Raw genomic sequence first — 23182 nt, 5'->3', positions numbered from 1 at the left:
CAGTGAGACCTTGTCTGCCATGGGACTCTTGTTTTTCTGCTTCTCATAGATCCATTTGCAGGAATCAAAGAGGAGGCAGAAAGCTGTGGTTCAAAAAGCCCCAAGGTTTTCACCAGGATAGTCCTGGGAATAGATTTCCCCAAAGCAGAAGCAGAGGTAATCCAAATGGATGCTGCCTAAGAGGAAGACGTGGACCAAAAAAACAAATATTCCGTGGGCCCTTCACTGAGAAACTGGTGCTGGTACATGAGTAGTTTTCCCAGTTAATGGAGGGGTAGGTGAAGTTGCGCAGTATGAGTGTGTTAGATTGGACCCTAATATTCTCCAGGGTGCTTAGGAACGTGGAATCTTGGGACATGGTTGGGGACCTATAGCAGGCTACGACCTGAATCTCTGTCTTACCCAATGTTAGCTGCAGCTGAAGTATGTCTGATGCGTTATGTTGGGCTACCAGTCTGGAGGTGTGCGCATTCTTTATGAATATGGAAACACCACCACCTTTGGAGCTTCGGTCCAAGTTCTGTGGCCGAAAGGTGTGGAATGCGTTATAGCTTGGTAGTGCAGGGGTGCTATCTGCTGCTTTAAACCAGGTCTCTGTTACAGCACAAATGTCAGTATTCTCCATTTTAAAGAGCGCTTTAAGTGAGTGCATTTTGAGATTTAAACTTCTAGCGTTAAGCAGCATGACCCTCCGATTACATTTGTTTGTAGCTGTTATGGTGGTAATTTGGTCTTTGGAACACCCCCTAAAAAGGCACTATAGGGGTGACAAGAGTCTTGGCCAGTATCCGGAAGCCCAAGGGTGACAGATGCAGGCCTTCTCTGGCAAAGCATTGAGGTCTGTCAATCATGTCATCCCAGGCAGATACTGGATCCCCTTAGAATGACACCAGAAACTTAAGCCAGTTGTTGAAATCAATTGTTTTCCGCTAGTACTGTGGTGTCATTCTGGTTGATGGTAGGATGCTGCTCAGGGCTAGGGTCATCCCCGCCTGGGCTACATAATCTGAGAGCTTGAATCAGATGAAAATAGACAACATTGGATACAAAAGTTACGTATTTGACCATAATGATGAATCTGCATTGTCTTGTTGTGATCTGGCTCAACTTCCCCTCCCTCCTTCCAGATTGTCATTTTACATCTTCTGGGGCTATATCAGACTTTGGCAGAAATCTGTCTATCTCTTGTTCCACTTTATTCTGTTGTGGATAATGTTATTAAATCCCTTTTATATTTTTATTGTTTCTGTAGTTATTAGAGACCATTTGAAATCAGTCAGCAAACTCTGTTTGAGGTAAATCGGCTAGGAGGAGAGAACTGTGAGTAGTGGAGGAGTCATAGCTCTTGGATCCAGTACTTTGGTATAAGGCACCAAGGTCGATATAGACAAAAATAAGACAACATGGGTCTACCGTTATGGTAAGTACATAACTTTTGGTTGTTGTTGTTGTTGATGTTATTACTGTTATGCATCAACAAGCTATGTTTCTCCATGAGTGAGCAAAAAGCCAGTTTATGTACAGCCAGAAAGGTGATATTCTTTTGGGCTGACTTGGATACCATCTTAACAAAATCTTTTGTACCACAAGAAAAGGTGGCACCCCCTTTTTACCTTCTTTCACAATATGATGGGGAAACCTGTGATGATAGGCAGAGAATTTCTGAGCACTGTAGGTCAGACTGCATTTACCATACTCGTAGTACTATTCACCAGACTGCTCATGAGAAATCTTCAGCAGTACCTAAAAAGTACGGGAACTAGCAGTCTCCCCTCCTGGGACATTCCATTTTTGTCATACCCTATTTAAGGACAGAGATGGAGTGGTGGATAAAACAAATCCAAAAGAAGAAGAACATACTCTTCAGGTCATCTCCCCCAAGCCAGACCTTGTGCATTGATGCCTAAGACTTGGCAAGATGTAAACTCACCTTGGAGTGTGCACATACACATAAAATAGATGATCACAATTATTCAGTCTGTCAGAACCTTCAAAAGAATCTGGATAACAGACAACAGCACAGTCATATGCTATTATATAAACAATCCATGAAGAGGAGCACTCTCTTACCACCTCCACAAACTATGAGTTTAAGAGCATGCCCTGGAATACAGTTTGCTTCTTGAGGCAACCTGTACACTAATGCAGAGCTCCATGTCAAATCAGTTAAGCTGGATCTTAGCAAATCACTTGTGGATTCTAGATTGACAGGAACACCTTCTTAGACCTCAGGAACAGATGAGATGTACCACAGATAGCCTGTTTGTTCTGCAAGCAACAGAAAGTTTAGAAAATTCTGCTCCAGAGCTCTAAAGAAATATCTTTGGCCAGTAAACACCTGTTTCTCTGCTTTTTTTTTTTTTCAATATCACTTCTCCCCTGAGTAGTTCTGCACCAGAGCTCTAAAGAAATATCTTTGGCCAGTAAACACCTGTTTCTCTGCTTTTTTTTTCAATATCACTTCTCCCCTGAGTAGTTCAACAGCTGAAGGCAGACAGGCCAATAAGTATCCTGATTGTCCCATTATGGCCCCGGCAGCACTGGTTCTCCCACGAGTCGGATGACAAGAGAAAAACCTCAGTTAATGCCTTGGTAAGTGAACCTTCTCATGCAGCTCATGAGGCAGGGATCCTAGTACATACCAAACTGTCCACACTTGGCCATTGCCTTGGCATAAAGGGATAAAACCCTGACTTTGACTGTATCTGTCTGGGTTCAGCTAGCAGCTCAGGTGTCTGAGGCACAGGTAGGGGTGGATGGGCATGCCCATCTTCGGAGAGAGGGTTTGCACACTTGTGCACAGTCCACAGGTAGATCACCAGCAGATGCTGGGAATGCTTTGGGGGGCAGGGGAGTGGAGTCTGTGGAAGATGAGATTAATGGCTGAAATGCTATTGAGTCAGGAGGATATGCCAGCATGCTTCACAGCAAGCCATCCCAAGGATGTCATGAGTTTGTATATGGTGGGGGGAGGTGACAAGGGTGTAGGGCAGAATTGGAAAAACACCCCAGCAGCTGAATGACATTGCACTGGGTTCTTCAAGCTTGTCAGTGACTCTGGACAGGCCTGGCGAGACTAGGGCATATCTAGCAGACTGGCTGAATACAGAGAGGACATGGGGAGAAGATCATGTTCAGATGTTGGAGCAGAGGAAAAAAAGCTAGTAACTTTTTAGTCATCTGTTTTCTGAGGACATGCTAAAAAATTTGAGGGAAACTAGGTTAAATAGAAAAAAATTCTCCCTCTAGTACTGATGGAGTAATCATCATGAAAACAAGGCACATGTGCCGGGGATTCTTCAGTATTCATTTGAAGTGTTGTCTTCAGGTTTAGCTCATGCTTCTGTGAAGCTGTATTTTTGTGCTGTTTCTTTGTGACTGTAGATCCTCCACTGGGTCCAGATCACTGAGGAAGCAATTCTTGAAAGGCATCCTTCATATGAGCATCCTAGAAGAAAAGTGACCCCAGATTAGGACCTGAAGTTTGTGATGGAAAAACTGACTTTACCACCATTGAACAAGTAACTTTAGCAGTGTCTCAGTTCAAAAACAGTTTTCCTGATAGCTATCACATCTGTTTGGAGGGTGTTTGTGCTACATGCCCTCAAGTGCAGAGAGCTTTTATTGCAATTTCATACAGACATGGTGACCTTGTGCACTAACCCCTCATTTATGATAAACATCATTACAGAAGTAGCCCTGAGCCAAGACATCCAACTCCCATTTTTTTTTAATCGTTACAGTAACACACAAATAATTCTGTACTCTCTGTGCATAAAGCTGAGATGCTTCTTAGACAGAACTGAATCATTTGGAAAGTGAAATCAGCTGTTTTTTCTCCCCCTTTGCAAAAAACAAACTATATCTTGGTGGCTAGCACACTTCATTAACTTTTCCTATTGAGGGTAAAATGCAGGTCCCATTCAACACTGAGTACTGCAGCTACCACTACCTTTCTGGAAGGTAGAGTGTGCAGAACATTTTAAAAGGAGTCACCTGGCCCTCAGTTTACATCTTCTCATTACGCTGCAGGCTGGTCTTGATATTAAGGATATGGTGTGGATTTTTTCTGCTGTCTTGAGGGGCATCAGTCTTCACTGGAGCAATGAGCTAATCACCCTACTTGGATTGGATCAGCTTTAGGCATCTTTTCAGCAGCAGTTCAGACTAAGACACAACAGGATGCACAGTAGCAAGCCACACTCTCAATGTGATGTCTCCATAGCAAATGTGAAGTATAATCATGCCCACTTAAACAGTTCCAAAGTTTAACTGTGAAAGTTGGAGAACACAGTGGAAAAGCGCACCCCAGACCTTATCTGTGAGGAAGATGTAAAACTGCACATCTAATGCTTAGCTCTTAAGCTTCAGTCTGCCAGATAAGAAGCAGTGCCTTTTGAAAGTGTAGAACATATGGTATGGAAATGCTGTTAACATAAACTAGGAAGGTCATGTGTCTGAAACATTTTGTTAAAAATATCTGAAATTTTACTGGGAAAGTGAAGTCTGCTAGAACACGATGTGTTTGCACTTCATCTGCTTTGGTAAATACATTGTGACTGCAACACTAGAGCTGCAGAGATTGAGCCTCTGGCACCCTGTAATGACTCTTTTTGATTGTTTGGCGAGCATACTTCTTATGTATATTATTGTGTTGTGAATGTGGTACCAAACATCTTAACTGTCCAGATTTTTGCAAAACGTCTCTGATTTGCCTCGTTTTTTGCCTTACTCTCGTGTGTGTTTTTTATTTTTTTTTGGATTTTCTGGTAAATCACTGAGGATTACAATAAGACAGTAATGCCAGATGTTAGGGTTTCATACTTCTTATTGTAAATAAAATGCACGTTAATGCAAAATTTGTTGTTCTATTAACTTATAAAGTAAATAAGAGTACTATTTAAAAATGTCCCCAATTTTTGTGTTGTTTCCCCGTTGTTTTTGTTTTTTTCCCCTAGAATTCTTGAGCAAAGAAGTTGAGTGGTGTGTGTGTGTGGGAAAAGGTGACATGAAATCAGGAATAAAGCTTAAAAACTATCTCAGAGCTGCCAGAAAGTCATGAATTGGCAATAGGGCACATTAGCAGTTAGGTACATAAAGGGTTAAACTGTGCTTTTTTTTTTTTGCCAGTTTCTCCAAAGTCAGCCTGCCACTCAACAAAAAGCACACCCATCCGTAACAACCGGTGTAAAACGCAAGGCAGTGTGTCATAATCTGAACAGTGATAATTTTTCCTATAAGTTATGACTGCAACTGTGACCCCCAAAAAATATATTATAGTTGTGTAGGTAACTTAACGTAATTGCAAATGTTCATGTCTGATCACTGTTGCAGTTATGTTTCTGTCCATCCTTTCCTTCCCACCTACTGCAGTGAGACCATGAAGTGCAGAAAGTAGATATCCCATACTGCTTTATCACTTTCCCACTTCACACCTATAGCCTTTCTTCCCTGCTGTTCTTGTTCAGGTTCCTCAAGGAGGGCTTGAAGTTGTTACATCTTAGACTGCATTCCCGGGGCAAGCCAAACTTGCAGACCCTAATGATGCAGTCGTATCTCTGTCCTTCTTGAGAAAGAGTAAAAATAAAATAAAACCAAAAAAAAAAAAAAGCAAAGGCAGTGTGGGCAGATGCTGCATGTATACCTGCTACATTAAGACATCTGAGGTAAGGAAATATCAACCTAGCCTTGGGAGTAAGGGTACTGACTTGTGAAGATCAGGTCAGACATTGGACTTGAGAAGTGACAGAGATCCCTATAGGTTTTTGCTACAACAGTGACCACACACAGACATTTACAGTTATGCTGAGTTGCTCACACCTGCACTGTTTTGACAATCAGTACTTTGATTTTTTAGAGAGTGAGTTGAGTTTCAGTGAGTTACTCTGGTCTAGAGCTATGATGCTGGAAAAGAGAAGGTCCTTTTTTATATTTGTTTAGTAAAACCAGTTCTAAAGCCAAGTTTGTAGGGAGTTCAGGCTATATTGCAGAGTTTGCTACACTGTAAAAATGCAATCTACTTAGCAGAGCAGTATTCTATTTCATTTTTGTACTGAAGTCTCCATACTTTGAGACTGTACTGAGAGAAATTGTTTACGAATATGGTGAAAAGCAACAATTCAAGGACTAAATCTGATGAAGATCGCTGCAGTTGATGCCCACTGTGAAGGTAAAGGTAAACAGGAAGAGGAAGCAGTCAGACGACCAAGAGTGTAGCAGAATGAGGGACTAAACAAAATTAAAGACCCACAATGTTTTCTTCTGTTGATTGACATAGCAGTCTGCATCCTGCCGAATTAATTTGTTCTTTGTTTATTTATGAATGTTGCACACAGCATACAACAGAATATGCACATGGAAACAGAAAGTAGACATTAAATGCAGACGACCTTCTAGCTGAGCCAAGTATTGAGTGTTAGAATTAAATATTCTGTGAGGCATGGGTATCAACATTTATTGTCCTATTCAAAGTTCCAATCAGGGAACTATTAATCTAGTCCTCATGTATAAAGTTATGCTTTAAAATACTCAAATTCTGGACATTTAAATTCAGACTTGTTTGGTATGTGCTAGAGTGTACAAGTCCTTCAAGAATGCAACTGCAGTCATAACATGTGGGTTGTCCTGCCTCAGGCAGCCCTCGGTCGGCCGGATTCCAAAGTCTGGGTCCGACGTCGGCTGATGTCGCATTTCTCTCCGACGTCAGAGCGGCTGGAGTACATAAGCATCAGCCAACGCCATTTTCTTCAGTCTTTCTTGCCGCGCGGTGCCCGAAGCAGAAGCAGTTCGCAAGTGCCGGTCGGTCAACTCCTGTATTCTACGATACCGAAGTCATCAAGAAAGCTAAGTACCCCGTTGGGGACCTTTTCTTGCCTCAGCCGATGTCAGAAATTACTGAAAAAGTTAACAATTGTCTTTTTTGTAGTAAACAAATACCTCATAAGGATTTCCACTCTTACTGCCTCCCTTGCCTGGGCCCAGACCACGACGTCTCGGCCTGTGTAGCCTGTACTCGCTTCAACAAGCGCACTCTCAAGCGCCGGGCGGAGTTCGCTGAAGATTTTTTCGGCGACAAATTTGCTTACACCATGCCGTCGGATCTTCCGACATCGCAAACTCCCAAAAAGCGAAAAGACCGGGACCGACATCCTCGGCCCGCGTCTACCACTGACTCCACGCCAAAACCTAGCTCGAGTGCTCCGGTTCCCTCTGAGATGGTCTCTCCACCACTCCGAACCGAAGACACCGCATTACCGACGACTCCGATTCCAGATATTACTCCGACGCCAGTTATAGACTTTCCTCCGGATACCGAAACCGAGGAAATGCCCGAGACCATTGCTGTAGACAAGGTCACTCCTGCACGTGGAGCTGCCAGGCCTCCTATGGCCATGTCTATTTAGGCCTACACTAGGGGCTAAGGCAGCCAGCAAAACAAAGCATATTGCTTCCAAATCCTTACCTCAGCCGACTCCGGAGACTCAAATTATGTCCATGGCTGCTGATTTAATTTCCATGATCAGAGGTTCACAGGCCCATCCTGAGAGAGCATCCCAGCCTCCTCCTGATAAAAGGCCCCGGGTTGAACCCTCTGACCCTTCTCCTTCAGATAAAGACTCTGAGGGCTCTGTCCACTCTGATAGCCAGGAAGAGCTCTTCCAGACCTATGAGGACTCGGATGCAGAAGATTCCATACCTTCGGCCTCCCCTCCTGAGGATATTTCTTTTGGGGAAGTTCTGCACACCATGAGGGAACATTTCAAGTGGCAGGGTCAGGAATATTCTGATTCTAGGAAATGCCTTAGGACTTTCCTTAAGAAGCCTCAGCACAGGCCCTTAGCTATTCCTCCTGTACTTGATGTTCTGGATGATTTGTATTCTGATTCTAGTGCTACCCCTGATTCTCTTCCTCCTGCTCCAGCCAAGCCAGACAGGTATTACAGGGTCCCAGAAACTCATTCCCATTTATTCAGGGCCCATACTGCTGATTTGGAAACTATTTCACAGGGGCCTAAAGGAGTTTCAGCCTTCACCTCAAAAAATCCTTTGCCCTCCAACAGGGAAGCTAGGTCATTAGAGAGATGGGGTAAAAAGGTTTACACATCCACTACCTTATCTATGAGAGCTTTAAATTGCCTTTTTCATATGTTCCAATATCAGGATTATCTCTTAGAAGATTTACAAAAAAACATTAGCTTCTCCTGATCCTTTAGACAGGAAGACTTTGCAGGAAGCTGTACATAACACTCAGCAAGTAAGCAATCACTTCCTGCAGTGTGAATATGATGCACTGGAAGCTTCATGTAGGGCAGCTATGACAGGGGCAGTGATGCGTAGACATGCTTGGTTAAAAGATCAACCTCTACCAGATCATGTAAAAGCAAAACTTCTGGATGCACCTTTGGAAAAGAACAAGCTTTTTGGTGCAAATGCTAAGGATGTGTTAAAGACCATCGAAGAAAAAGCAAAATCAGCTCAGACTGTGAAAGATTTCCTCCAGGTTCAACCCCCCAGATTCAGTAGTAATTGGCCTTCAAAAAACTGGTCCTTTCCTAATCCAGAAAAGTTTCAAAGGGGTAAGAACAGATGTGGCCGAGGAAGAGGCCAATACAGAGGCCCTTACAGGGGACGACAATGGCAGCCAGGAAACCAAAGAAGTGACGCAGGGGTTTCACCTGCCCAACAACCACAAACTCAATGACTTTCCTCTACTACCGCCTACCAGGGAACAACTAGAAGCTCCCTTGGGGAAATTATCTCTGTTTGCAGAAAACTGGCACAGACTGACAAAGGACAAATGGATTTTGGACATTATAGACCGGGGATACAGGTTTCATTTTCATACCTTACCAAGAAAACAAGGCATGCCAAATCTACCACAACATCAAAGGGCAGAGGCTATCAAGCAAATCACTCTGCTGACTCGAATGAAAGCAATAGAAAGAGTTCCACAACAAGAACAAGAACAGGGGTTTTACTCAAGACTGTTCCTTGTTCCAAGAAAAGAATCTCAATGGAGACCAATACTGGACTTGTCCGCATTAAACACCTTTCTCATTGTACCAAAGTTCAAAATGCTGACTCTACAGCAACTCCTTCCCATGCTGGGCAAGGAGTCGTGGCTGATTACTCTGGACCTCAAGGAGGCATACCTGCATGTCCCTATCAGACACAGCTGCAGAAGATACCTCAGATTTCTTGCAGGGCCAGAGCATTATCAATTCTCAGCATTGCCATTTGGCTTATCTACTGCACCCAGAGTATTTACAAAATGCCTGGCTTCAGTAATTGCTCATTGCAGGCTCCAGGGTATACAAATTTACCCGTACCTGGACGACTGCCTCATACAAGCGGACGACAAATTGATGTTGACAAAAAACCTGGATTATGTCATACGATTACTTCAAGCTCTGGGATACACAGTCAACTTCCAAAAGTCAAGACTGCAGCCATCCCAGCAAATAATCTTCTTAGGAGCCAAACTAGACACAGCCTCTCAGATGGCTTACCTGACAGAAGACAAGCAAGAGAAGTTAACTCAATACTTCAAAGGTTTAGCAAAACTCACCCAGATGACTGCAAGGAGATTCCTACAGGCCCTGGGTTACATTGCATCCTGCATTCTACTGGTACCATTAGCAAAACTACACATAAGAAAGCTTCAATGGTACCTAAAAAGCATTTGGTCTCAACACAGCAACAACTTGGAGACAATCATACCACTCATTCCATGCCTACAAAAGGAATTCCTATGGTGGGCCTCGGTGAGCCAGGAAAACACAGGTATGTCATTCAAAAAACCACAGATAACACAGACCATGACTACAGACGCCTCAGACCTTGGATGGGGGGCGCACATGGAAGGCAGGTGTATACAAGGACAATGGTCTCCAAAGGAAACACATCTGCATATAAACCAAAAGGAAATGCTGGCAGTAATGCATGCTATCGAGGCTTTTCAACACCAACTCCAGCAAGGCCATTTAATGATACGGACAGACAACACCACTGTGATGTGGTACATAAACAAGCAGGGGGGCACCCACTCTTACCCCCTTTGCAGACTGACAATGCAGCTTTGGGAGAAATCACTGAGTCTAAACATCCAGTTACAATCCCAGTTTGTTCCAGGAAAAGACAATGTGTTGGCGGACAGCCTAAGCAGGAATTTCACAGATCCACACGAGTGGAGATTACATCCGAAGGCTTTCAGACAACTCACTTCGACATGGGGCAAGCCAGAAGTGGACCTATTTGCCTCTCACCTCAATCATCTTCTACCAAAATTTTGCACAAGGACATACCATCCAAAGGCTTGGAAAATATCAGTGGCATTCCCACCTCTGCCACTGATGACCTCAGTATTACTAAAGATCAAAGCAGAGAAGCCCAAGGGAATCATAATAGCTCCGGATTGGCCAAGACAACACTGGTACCCACTACTACGGAGCATATGTCACACCAGGAGGTGGGCCCTCCCTCAGTGGCCTCTACTTTTGACTCAACACAATTTCGAAACACTGCATCCAAACCTTCAGACACTGCAGCTAACAGCCTGGGAGATCCCATAAATAACTTCAGCTTATCTCTCTCCAAGGAAGTTCAGCGGATACTAACAGAGGCTCGAAGACCATCCACCAGAAAGGTTTACTTAGCAAAGTGGAAAAGATTCAGCAATTGGAATACCAGCAAGGGACATGATGCATCATTACTGAACATCCCACTCATCTTGGAATATTTGGCAGATATGTTGCAGAGCGGCCTCTCATATTCTTCAATAAAGATACATGCATCTGCTATTTCAGCCAGATACAACACTGATCCTCCTGTTTTCTCTCACCCCTTACTAAGACAATTCCTCGGGAATCAAGAACATTAAGCCACCAAGAAAGGCCCCAGTGCCAGCCTGGGACCTCAATTTTGTCTTAGAAAAACTGACTCTACCTCCTTTTGAGCCAGCAGCTTCAGTTGACTTGCAATTTCTCTCATGGAAAACAGCTTTCCTGTTGGCAATTACCTCAGCAAGAAGGGTTTTGGAGCTACAGGCCCTAATGGCAATACCACCCTTTATTATTTTCCACAGAGACAGGGTTTCATTAAGGACCAACCCTACTTTTATGCCAAAGGTGGTATCTAGGGTTTCTCTAAATCAAGCCATTCATCTGCCTGCTTTCTTCCCCAATCCTGAGAATAAGGGGGAAAGACTTTTGCATACCTTGGACATTCATAGACAACTTCGATACTACCTGGACAGAACCAAGGCCAGTAGGAAGTCTGAACAGCTTTTGTAGCTTACGCCCCTGCAGTCCAAGGAAAAGCAATTTCAAAACAGACTATTTCTAAATGGATTGGACATTGCATCAGATTCTGTTATTCCTTTCATGGGAAGACTGTTCCAGCCTATGTCAGACCACATTCCACCAGGGCTACAGCCACCTCTACAGCATTTTTAAGAGGGGTGCCTACAAAGGACATTCTAGAAGCTGCTACATGGAGCTCCGTGCATACATTCTCCAAACACTACAATCTCCCTCTATATTCCAGATCCAGAGCAGGCTTTGCTTCGGCGGTCCTGCAGGGTTTGATTGCCACACCATCTCTCTCCTGGAGCATACCTCCTCCCCCAGCTAAGCTATGGTATTCTACCCACATGTTATGACTGCAGTTGCATTCTTGAAGGACATAGTACAGTTTTGTACCTACCATAAATGTAGATGTCCGATAGATATGCAACTGCAGTCGGGTTTTCCCTCCCTCCATACCCCTCTATGCCTAGGGTCCACTCCTATCCCCCTTGCTCTTAGCTGGGGATATCTGTTATGGTGTATTTGTTTTATTACTCATGTATTTGTTTGGAATCCTGTTTTTGTCTTCCAATTTGATTACAGCCTTCCTTGGAGGGCACCTGGCATCTGGGGCAAGAAACACTGAAGAAAATGGCGTTGGCTGATGCTTATGTACTCCAGCCGCTCTGACGTCGGAGAGAAATGCGACATCAGCCGATGTCGGACCCAGACTTTGGAATCCGGCCGACCGAGGGCTGCCTGAGGCAGGACAACCCACATGTTATGACTGCAGTTGCATGTCTATCGGACATCTACATTTATGGTAGGTACAAAACTGTACTTTTTCATTTACTGAAAAAATGAAAAACATAAGAACCAGTCAAAAATGGAGTGAATAAGCATTTGTTTTAATTTATTCTGACTGAGGAAGTTCCATCAGAATAAAGGAACAAAAGTGCTTATTCATTCCATTTTGGACTGGTTCTTGAGTTTTTTGGGTTTTATTTCAGTAAACAGGAGGTGTTTACAATTCGGTGTTTGCTATTTTACTTGAAGCGACTAGAATGCATTTTGGAACTTTGCATCATCTTGGTATGTATTAGTCAGCTTGAGAAACGCTGCATTTTCACCTCAGTTACTTGAGATGACTTAGGTTCATAGGTTGGTACTAGAATATCGGCCCTAGGGCCTATACAAGCCTAGCCAAAACAATTCCCTGGCTATTTCTTCCCACAATATTTACTTCCCTGGACCCCTATCTGACAGGGCGACTGAGGTGATCCCCGGGGTGAATTTCCTATCTCCCATCCAATCGTCAAGGTTCCTTTTGATGAGGGCCAAAGAGGCGCTCTGCTGGGCAGTCTATTCCAGAGTCTGGGGAGTCTCTGGGTCAGGAACCTATCCCTTCAGCATGTTTTGTTCATTGTGATGACAAGGTTTAGATCCCTGGAGCGTGTGGCTCTGAGGGATTGGCTGACTGTGGTTCTGTACTGCTAGAGTTTTATTTGTTTGTTTGTTTCATTTTATTATTTGATTCTAAGGCCTGATGCCTCAGTAGTGTTTTAAGTGTATTTCTTAGTTTATTGACATCATTGGAAGACTAGAGTGCAGAAATGGCCCAATATTAGTGGATTCTATGTGCAAGACATCTGATACCTTACAATTTGTAAACATCTGACTTAAAAGTAAAGCAAATGTCTGGTACCTAAAAATAACTTTTGTGTGTTAAATAAATTGTAAATGTCTATACTTTCACATTCAAATACAGACTTACCAGTTTTGAAAGGTCCCTCATGGTATTTTTGATATTTAATTTGTCTCTGCAACCTGTACTATTTGTATTTATTTTGGGTTACACTCAGCACATATGTCTGGTCTGTATTGTTTTTATTGTATAGTTATTTTATCAGAGCTGTTTTTTAAACTGTTTTGTAGTAAATTTGAATCTTAATCTGATAGTTCACTAATATTTTCCATGGTTTTACTACAGAATACAACAACGAGATGCATGGGAATAATTCAAGGCCTCAAAGTCCTGTAACAAATGAAGCAGTAGGCAGACTGTCAAGTAGTCCACCAAGATCTGGACCTCTGTGGTCAGGATTGGCGCTATCTCATAAGAAAGGTACAAACTGATAAATGCCCTTGTAGTGAATGCATATCGTATGCATGATTATTGTGTGCAACTGCACAGAATATGGATGTTGTTACTGCTTATGGATGAGCATGACACACAGTTTTGTTTACAGCTGAGCAGTTTTCATAAGTCTTTTACCAGACTGTAATACTGTGTTGCATATTATAATGAAAAGTTGATGATTTCAGGGTTTTGTTTCCTAATATTCCAGAAAAAGAAATTGGATCCCCAAAATAGTTTTAATACCCCTCTCATGTTGTGATCATGCCTCTCCTAATCTAACCCAGAATGCCTTTAGTAACTACATAAGTGGCTTGATCTTTTTGGTTACAAACGGCAAATACAATGGGTGCAGTAATGCTGATTACATGTATAGAAATATTGCCAACCTCAAAACTAGTCAAAGAAAAAAAATAATTGTGTAACACATTTTGGCCATATGAAAGTGCTGAATACTTAAAGGTAGGCAGAAAGAAAGGGAAGAGTGAGTGACATGAGGATTCTTTTGGCAGCAGGTTGTATTCTTATATTTCCAAGACGGGAGGGGGTGTCCATTTTACCTCATCACAGTCCTGCAGGACAGCCATGTCTAGTTATAGCGATTGTTTGGTCATCTGTCCAATATTGGGTAGGCTTGGAGCTTGCATTTATTTTCCCTTTAACTCGTAGAGGACCTGGGCAGTTGGAGGCTAGGCCCTAATTCACTTGTGGCTACTCCTTCCCCAAGTTGCCACGGCACACTCTGTTTATGGGTTTACTGTGATCTTGAGGCTAGGCAGTCCCCTACAAATGTATCAGATCTTCATTGATGCCAGTATTGAGTTGAGGCCCTGTATCAGTGGTCTTCATGCTGAACCTTAGATTAGTCTTCCTTCCATGGTCTTTCTGATGCTGATAATGAATGGTTGCTGGTGGAAAAATATAGCTTGGTGAGGTACCTATTACACTTCTTGGACATGAGGGTAGGGCCCCTGGCCCTTTTGAATATGGACAAAGCTTTGCTGGGCCATCCTGTTTTGACCTAGCAAAATATCTGTAATGTCCCTTTTGGGCAAGGGGCATATGGCCATTTCCCTTGCAGAAAGTTTTTATTTGCCTAGAACCATGGCTGATTTTGACATTTACTCACCAATGAGTTCTCAGTTCGGTGAAAAAGAATATGTTGACAGCCACTCATAATCATTTGTCCCATCCCTTTGGGTGATAGTGCTAGAGACTATTATCAAGACTGGATCTGCATTACTCTGGAGAGCAGTCCTTCCACCACTGACCTCTTCTTCTTCATTTTTCTCTTACTGGACCAGCATATTAAAATATTTTGTTGATGGCCGTGTTTTTTCTTTTGGCTGGCAGGTATTTCCTTCGTATCACTGATCGTGTGTCTCATAGTTGAGAAGAATAGTTGATTCTTGCTGTTGCTTCTCCTTAGATGCAGATTGAGGCATGGATTTGGTCTCCATCCCTTGGCCAGTTCTGGGAACCCTTCCTGGGTTTGACCAGGGATGTCACCCTTCATTGGCAAAGAAGCGACCCCATATCTGGACATTGCATAGCACTTTTTAAATGACCAGCTTCCTGACTGACTCTCAGGGGGAAGTGCTGTAAGATTCCTGAAATTACTGATCAGTGTTCCACTTGGATTTCAGTTTGATATTGTTCGCCATTTGGGTAGAGTGATACTTTGTACCACCACTATCTGTCTGCTTTAAGCATCCTGGTTATTTTAGATGCTTGTAGGCTTGGACTGTAAGATAGAGATACTGTCCTGGTTAACATTCTGCTTTTAGTTCCTTGTAGAGAGTAAGACTGATGCCCAGCTCTGGGCTGATCAGGCAGTTTCATTAATAGTGCCATTTTCCTCCCCGTTGTAGATTCCTTGCCCTGTATGGCTGCTAGACTTTGTGCCAGGCAGACTTGCCTATTTACCCTTACACATTTTGTGTGCTGGAGTACATCTATGGGATAATCTCTCTTTTTAATGGAGATACATCTCATGCATGATTCCACTACTACACCTTGTACAGGAGAGGAAATTTTCTGCCCTGATATGGGATTTCTTTCCCTTTCCTCACTCCCATTTTTACAAAGAAATTGGTCATTTTGATTCCTTAACTGGTTCTTTCTTTGTACACGTTCTTTGTGAGAGCAGATCAGTGAAAAAAATGACAGGCTTTTTCACTTCTTGAAGTGTTGTAGCCTTTCTGAGAGATGGTGGGTTAAATGGACTGGTAGTTCATCTCTCTCTCTCTTCTAAGGATGGAAGGGCTCATAGTTGTCAATTTTCACTCCCTACAGAGTTTGCAAAAACGTATATCATTAGATGTTTCCATATCCTGGACCTAGCAGAGGTCTTTAAAGGATGAGCTGCCTTCAATGCTTGTTTGAATTTTCTGTGTTAGAATGTGCCTTTTTAGCACATGGTTACATGGTGCTTTCTTTTCCTGGCATTCTATTACTTTTCCTAAAGCGTCGGGTTAGACCACTCCATCGGATCATATTGAATCACAGACTCCTCCCTTGCTGGAGCGTAGTTTTTCTCTGAAACCAGTCTCCCTTAGATTGCGCTCCCCTTTTTTGCAGGAGAGACCCATTCATCGATCATCCAGACCTCCACCTCCTCCACCATATCTGTCCATTCTAAGCCTGACAGAAGCTGACATGGATAAGATGATAAAGTTCCTTAGGACCCAAATTTAGTTGAGGGTTCTCCCGACTGTAACCTCTGTCAGACCCTTCAGTTTCAGTCCTTCTCCCTATGGTGACTCCTGTCCTGATCTGCCTTCCTGTTTCAGGGACTTTAGATTTGAATTTCTTCCAGGGATTGCTCACATTGGATCCAAAGTCTTGGTTGGCTTCCGTTCCAGCAGCATCTCTGACCTGACCGGTTCCGAGGGTCTCGGATCTGGAAGAATCTCGTAGCCAAAGTCTCAGCACCAGCTGCTGGGGTCAGAGTTTGACTCCAAAGTTGTAAGAGCCTTCCTTTACTCTTGGAGCCTGGATGTTAGATAGCTCAGGTCCAGTGTCAGCCTCTTAAGCAGAGTGAGATCAGTTCTCAAGACCAGTTCAGTTTGGAAGCTGTGGCTCCTACTACAGCAGTGTTGGGTTCTCCCTTGACTTCTGCCTTCAAGGTGTTAGAGAGTGCACTCTGCACTTCTGATGAGTGGACTTCCCTTAGTTTTTTGGGTGTGTCCATCTCCCAGTGAAAGGCCTTGGGTCCTGATCCTGCCCCTCCTATTCAGTCTGGACGGCCAGTTCCTGAGCCTCGAGGTGGTCATCATTTAAGATCCCTTCAGTCTTATGAGCCCATCTGGAATATCTCATAGCAGAGGCCCCTCGGAAGCATACATGCAAGAGGAGGTACGTTGACCCCCTCCAGATGTCCAGGAAGACCTATATTTTGATGATGAAGGATCCCCCAGATCATCTCTTAAAGACATCTCATTTGGAGAAATTCTCAAGCTCTTGAGACAGAAAAGTGGTTGGTCCTCTGATGCCCCCTCTTATGAGGAATCAATGCTTCTTGAGGCCTTTGGATCTCACTCAGCTACTTCTTGGTTGGTCTCCTTGACCTTTGAGATGGTGGATTTAATATCTCGATGGATGAAGCTGTATGTGGCTGAATTTTTAGCCTTGAAACCAAATAAGTTTCCTCTGGCACCAAAAGATCACAAGCATTTGCGCACGGACCTGGCAGTGGATGCCATGGTGGTAGTGGCACCAAACAAGAAAGAGCTGGCCAACAAAGGTTCTTCTATCCATCCCCCAAACAGGGACTCTAGGGCATTGGAAAGATTTGAGAAGTGTGTTTATGCTTCAGCTACCTTTACTTTGAGGGCACTGAATTGTGTGGCACATGTAACAAGATTTCAGAGAGATTTGACTAAGGTACTCTCCAAATCTCTCTTGGGTCCATGTCTGTGGAGGATAAGAAAACTGTGGACTCGCATCTGGCCACCCCACAGTCCCTTTTAAATGCCTCCATGCGCCTGATATCTAATTTAAGTGAGGGTGTTTAGAGAGCCACTCACACAGGCATTACCATAAGGAGACATGCTTGGATGCGCTTGTGTGACTTTGCGGACCCTTTTGGACAGAAAGTCAAGGACATGCTATTCCATTCCCTTTTCTTTATTCCCCCTTTTAAGAAAGAAACCCCCCTTATGTGCCACCCTCTCAAAGGAATGCAGCCACCATAGAGATAAAAAAAAGTTGCTAGACAAGTGAATCACCCAGGAGGTCCTACCAGGCCAACAAAGACCTAGAACTTACTCAAGGTTCTTTTTGGAGCTAAAGAAAAAATGGGGACCTGAGCCCAATTTTGGACCTCGGTCACCTAAAGCAATATGTCAAGCACACACCGTTCTGGATGGTCACAGTACAGTCCTTATTTTGAGGAAAGATGATTGGATGTGTTCGATAGGCTTTCACGATGCGTACAACCACATTATGATGAATAGACAGTCCAGAATGTTTCTCCACTTCCGGCTGTGAGCCAGTCATTTTTATTTCAGAGCCCTGCCCTTTGGTCTTTCCCCACCCCCCACCCCCACCCTCCCAAGGTGTTCACCAAGTGTGTAACAATGGTCACAGCTCACCTTAAACTACAGTGGTTCAGGATGTTCCCATAGCTAGGCGACTGGCTCATTACTGATACCACCAGATCTCTTCTTCTTCAGGACAGGGACCGTCTACTCCATCTTTTCTCCCAGTTGGAGATCACGGTAAATCTGGGCAAATTCAACAGTGCCCAAGTAGGTATAATAACCAGAATATCCAAGCTGCCAGGCAACAGATTTTCTACCCTCGAAACATAGGCACTAAAGGTTCTGCCTTGTTTGATGCTATCAGCTAGATTAGATCTCCATCTTCTGGTATTGGTGGTACTTCCATCACCTTTGTCCCTCTGGACAGATGCTACATAAGAGTTCTAGAGTGGATACTTGAGGTACAGTGGTCCATCAGGTACCAACCCATGGGTTTTCCAGTTTGTTTGGCAAAGATTTGCAGGATGCGTATAATGTGGTGGATTTAGTCTTCCAAGGTATCTCAAGGCCATCCGTTTGTATTCCCCCTCCCCTAAGGCCACTGTGACCTGCCACCAGGGTGGACATAACATTTTTTTACTTGAAAAATGATTTTTCCAATGGCTGTAACTTTAGAATGGGTGTTTCACAGCTACAAGCCCTTTCCTGCAAGCCACCTTTCATCACAATGATAGAGTCTCTCTCAGACCCAATCCATCCTTTGTTCCCAAAGTAACATCTGAGGCTTCACTGAACCAATGCATTAATCTTCCATTTTTCTTTTCTCATCTGTCCAGGTTAGGGTGGGAGGCATAATGTGGGGAAGACTGTCCAAGGCACATTGTCTCCTTCAAAGGCCAGTCTGCACATCAGTGTTCTAGGGATGAGGGCAGTTCTAGCATTGCAGGTCTTTCAGGACTTCCTCCCCTGTAGGGATGATTTCTATCAAGATGGACAACATGTCAGTTGTCTGGTACATCAACAAACAAGAGGAACCTAGTCCTATCCCTTATGTCAAGAAATGATGAGAGTGTGGCAATGTGCACTGTCTTTCAGTTGCCTTGTGATAGCTATATATATATATAGTGGAGAAATCCATTGTTCTGGCGGACAGCTTGAGTAGGTCTATCCTTCCTCACAAGTGGTCCTTCAATCCAGGGTGAATATTAAATTTTTGATTTGGAAAATAATTTTTCCAGTGGCTGTAACTTCAGCATGGAGAGTTTCAGAGTTACAGGTCCCATCCTGCAAAACCACCTTTGGTCACAGCGATAGGGTGTCTCTGAGAACCAGTTCATGCTTTGTTCCCAAAGTAATGTCTGAGGTCTCATTGAGCCAGTGCCTTAATCTTCCTGTTTTCTTTTCTAATTTCTCCAGTAAAGGGGAATATATGCTGCACTTGTTGGATCTGCATCGCCAACTTAACTTTTACTGCAGTCATACCAAATCCTTTAGGAAGACAGATCACCTATTTGTTTCCTTTTCTAAAGCCAAGCTAAACTAGAGTTTCCAAAGTTTCCAGATGACTATCAGATTGTATTTCTCACGTATATATAGAAAAAGGCTTGACCCTGCTCAAACCAATCAATAAGGTCTGTCTAGACCTCATCAGCCTTCTTTTCCAGGGCCTCAATTGATGATATTTGAGCAGCAGCCACTTGGTCCGGTGTTCACATTTATTTCTCATTATAAGCTGCATCTTCTCTCCAGGAATAGGGCAGCTTTTGGTTCGTCTGTCTTGTTCCAAGGGCTAAGTATATGGGGACTCTGTTTCATCTGTTGTTGAATGGATGAAAGAGACAACTTCAGATACAAAAGTTATGTTAATTACTATAATGATAGATTATGTTGTCTACTTCCATCCTTCATCAACTTCCTACTGTCCTTCCCCCACTTCCATTTTTTTGGAAGATAATCCCTTTCGTTTAAGAAATGTCTTAAACTCTTTCAACTCCATAGCACCAGCCCTTCAAAGATCTTGGGTGCATTGCTAGACCTTCAGGATGATTAATGTCTGTCTGCCTCCCCCCCCATCTAAGGTTGCAGGCAAATTTGATCTGAGTAATGTTTGGGACAGCAGGGGATTTAGGGTAAGGGGAGGAGCCAGAACCATGGATCTTAAAGTCTAAGTCTATTCCAAGGTCAGATCCGAAGACCCATCTGTTGATGGACAGAATCAGACAACACAGCCCTATCATTATGTTAACTACATAACTTTCATTTCACTTGCTTGTTTCCTGTCTTGTTTGAATTTGTACAAGGAATGAGTTATCCTTTTGCAGACTTAAGTTTTGTGTAGTATGAAGCAGAATGTATCCTTTTTACACTTTGCAGAGAATGGAAAACTGCATACTTTGTTTACATGTCTTCAATAAGCAGCACTGACCTTTTTTTGAAGTGATTGCCATAATTAAATAATTTACTAATGGATGAGAACTGGTTTGAACCAGTTAAGTGATAACTTTAAACTTGGCCATCATACAGTATCTTACCATTATTATTCATCCCTTTTAAACTGCAGCACACTGGAATGACGTATGTCATATGATGTAGTTTGATCTGCACATTATTTTTTATTTTTACTGTATTTACAAAAATACTTTTGTGAAGGGCATTATTATTAAACTCACACTGCATACACATCCATTAGAAGTATGTGTGGCAAATACCAGTAGCTTTTTTTTTTTCTTAGATGTACTATCAACATGCAAACCAGTGGCATAACAGTGCTCTGTACGATGACAGCTAATACTATTGTTTGCATTTGTACCAAGACTGGATTAACTTTTTACAGACTTTTGTTTTGCATAATATGCATCAAAATGTTTCCTTTGACCATTCTATTCTTAATGCATGATTCTGTTCTTTACTTTTTCCCTTTTTTTTTTTTTTTAAACCTGTCTGCCTGTTGACAGTCAGCCTTTAGTGACCTATATAGCTCATTGGTCCCTTAGGGACAAGAGTAATCATTGGCCTATTGGTTACCCCATGAGACGAGGGGTCCCATACAGAAGCTTGAAGAAACTTGAAATTTGTATTGTTGAGATGATGTGATCAAGTTTCCAAAAACTTGGAACTTTTTGAATGGAGATCGTGGTAGGGTGAGGATTGGGGAATTTACCCTTTTCCCCACTGTAGTGTGATCTCGGAGTTGGTATTTATAATGTGCAGGGAGTGTGGGGGTGCAGCCAGAGCTTGCCTCCTTCAAAAATTTAGAAAAAAGGTAGATTTTGTTTTGTGAAGTTTGAGTTTTCAGAAACTCAATTATATCATTTCAACAGTTTTTCAAAACTCAATTTTATCTTCTCAACAGTATGAATTTCGAGTTTCTGAAAACTCAAACTTATGACATAAGACCTGAGATTTGACACAATCATGGGGCCATCATCCAGGGAGACATTGTGGTCTGCCCTACTGGTGCTAGTACAGTGGATATCAAAAGTTTACACACACCCCCATTAAAATGCCAGGTTTTTGTGATGTAAAAAAATGAGACCACAATAAATTATTTCAAGACTTTTCCCACCTTTAATGTGACCTATAACCTGTACAATTCATTTGAAAAACAAACAAATCTGTTACGGGAAAAAATATAAAAAATAAAACGTACAGTAACCTGATTGCATAAGTGTACACACCCATAAACTAATACTTTGTTGAAGCACCTTCTGATTTAATTACAGCATTCAGTCTTCTTAGGTAGTAGTCTATCAGCATGGCTTGACTTGGCAATATTTGCCTACTCTTCCTCGCAAAAGCACTCCAAATCTGTCAGATTGGGAGGGCATCTCTTGTGCACAGTCCTCTTCAGGTCACCCCACAGATTTTCTATTGGATTTAGGTCTGGGCTCTGGCTAGGACATTCCAAAACTTTATTTTTTTTCTGGTGAAGCCATTCTTTTGTTGATTTGGATGTATGTTTGGGGTCATTGTTGTGCTGAAAGGTGAAATTACTCATCTTCAGCTTTCTAGCAGACGCCTGAAGGTTTGGAGCCAAAAGTGACTGGTATTTGGAGCTGTTCATAATTCCCCCCCACCTTGATTAAAGCCCCAGTTCCAGCTGAAGAAAAGCAACCCCAAAGCATGATACTGCCACCACCATGCTTCACTGTTGGGATTGTGTTCTTTTGGTGATGCAAAGTGTTTTTGTGCCAAACGTACCTTTTGTAATTGTGGCCAGAAAGTTCAACCTTGGTCTCATCAGACCATAACACATTTTCCCACATGCTTTTGGGAGACTTGATGTATTGTTTTGCAAATTTTAGCCAGGCCTGGATGTTTTTCTGTGTAAGAAAAGGCTTCCTTCTTGCAACCCTACCCCATAGCCCAGACATATGGAGAATATGGGAGATTGTTGTCACATGTAGTACACAGCCAGTACTTGCCAGAAATTCCTGCAGCTCCTTCAGTATTGCTGTACGTCTCTTGGCAATCTCCCTGACCAGTTTCCGTCTTGACTTTTCATCAATTTTGGAGGGACATCCAGTTCTTTGCAATGTCGCTGTTGTCCCATATTTTATTCAGTTTTTGATGACTGTCTTCACTGTGTTCCATGACATATCTGATGCTGTGGAAATGTTTTTGTACCCTTCTCCTGACTGATGCCTTTCAACAATGATATCCCTTTAATGCTTTGTAAGCTCTCTGCAAACCATGGCTTTTGCGGAAGCAGGCAACTGAGTAAATGTCAGGAAAATCCTAGTAGGACAGCTGAACTTTATTTGGGGTTAATTAATTAGTCTCTTTATTGATTACAGGTGTGTACCCAAGAATACTGAATGCTCTAATTAAATCAAAAGGTGCTTCAGCAAAGTATTAGTTTAAGGGTGTGCACACAACAAAGTATTAGTTTAAGGGTGTGCACACTTATGTAACCAGCTTATTGTACTAGATATATATATATATATATATATATATATATATATATATATATATATATATATATATATATATAATTTTTTTTTCCCCCTAACAAATTTGTTTTTCAATTGAATTGTACAGGTTATAAGTCACATTAAAGGTGGGAAAAGCTTTGAAATGATTTATTGTGGTCTCATTTTTTTATATCAGAAAAACCTGGCATTTTAACGGGGGTGTGTAAACTTTTTATATCCACTGTACCTGCTAATACCCCTTTGCAGCTTCTGAGGGATGCTACTTCTGCTGGCTTTTTTAATATAAGAGCATGCAAATTAATCTGCATGACCACCTCGTCCTACGAAGCTACGCCACTGCAG

The 23182-nt window shown here is 42.6% G+C and overlaps 1 protein-coding gene across 2 annotated transcripts in view; it reads left to right on the top strand.

Moving 5' to 3' along the window:
• Positions 1–23182, top strand: part of USP33 (ubiquitin specific peptidase 33) — a 1637494-nt gene that overhangs the window by 680394 nt on the left and 933918 nt on the right. For both annotated transcript variants that reach the window (XM_044085858.1, XM_044085859.1), the window contains exon 11: positions 13276–13410. In XM_044085858.1, the coding sequence (XP_043941793.1) occupies positions 13276–13410 (135 nt within the window). The remainder of the gene's footprint in view (positions 1–13275; positions 13411–23182) is intronic.

This window comes from Protopterus annectens, chromosome 10.part0 (genome assembly GCF_019279795.1).
Source record: "Protopterus annectens isolate FY-2018-M chromosome 10.part0, PAN1.0, whole genome shotgun sequence".
NCBI lineage: Eukaryota > Metazoa > Chordata > Ceratodontiformes > Protopteridae > Protopterus > Protopterus annectens.
Note: the sequence above shows the minus strand (reverse complement) of the source record. Positions and strands in the feature narration are given on the sequence as shown.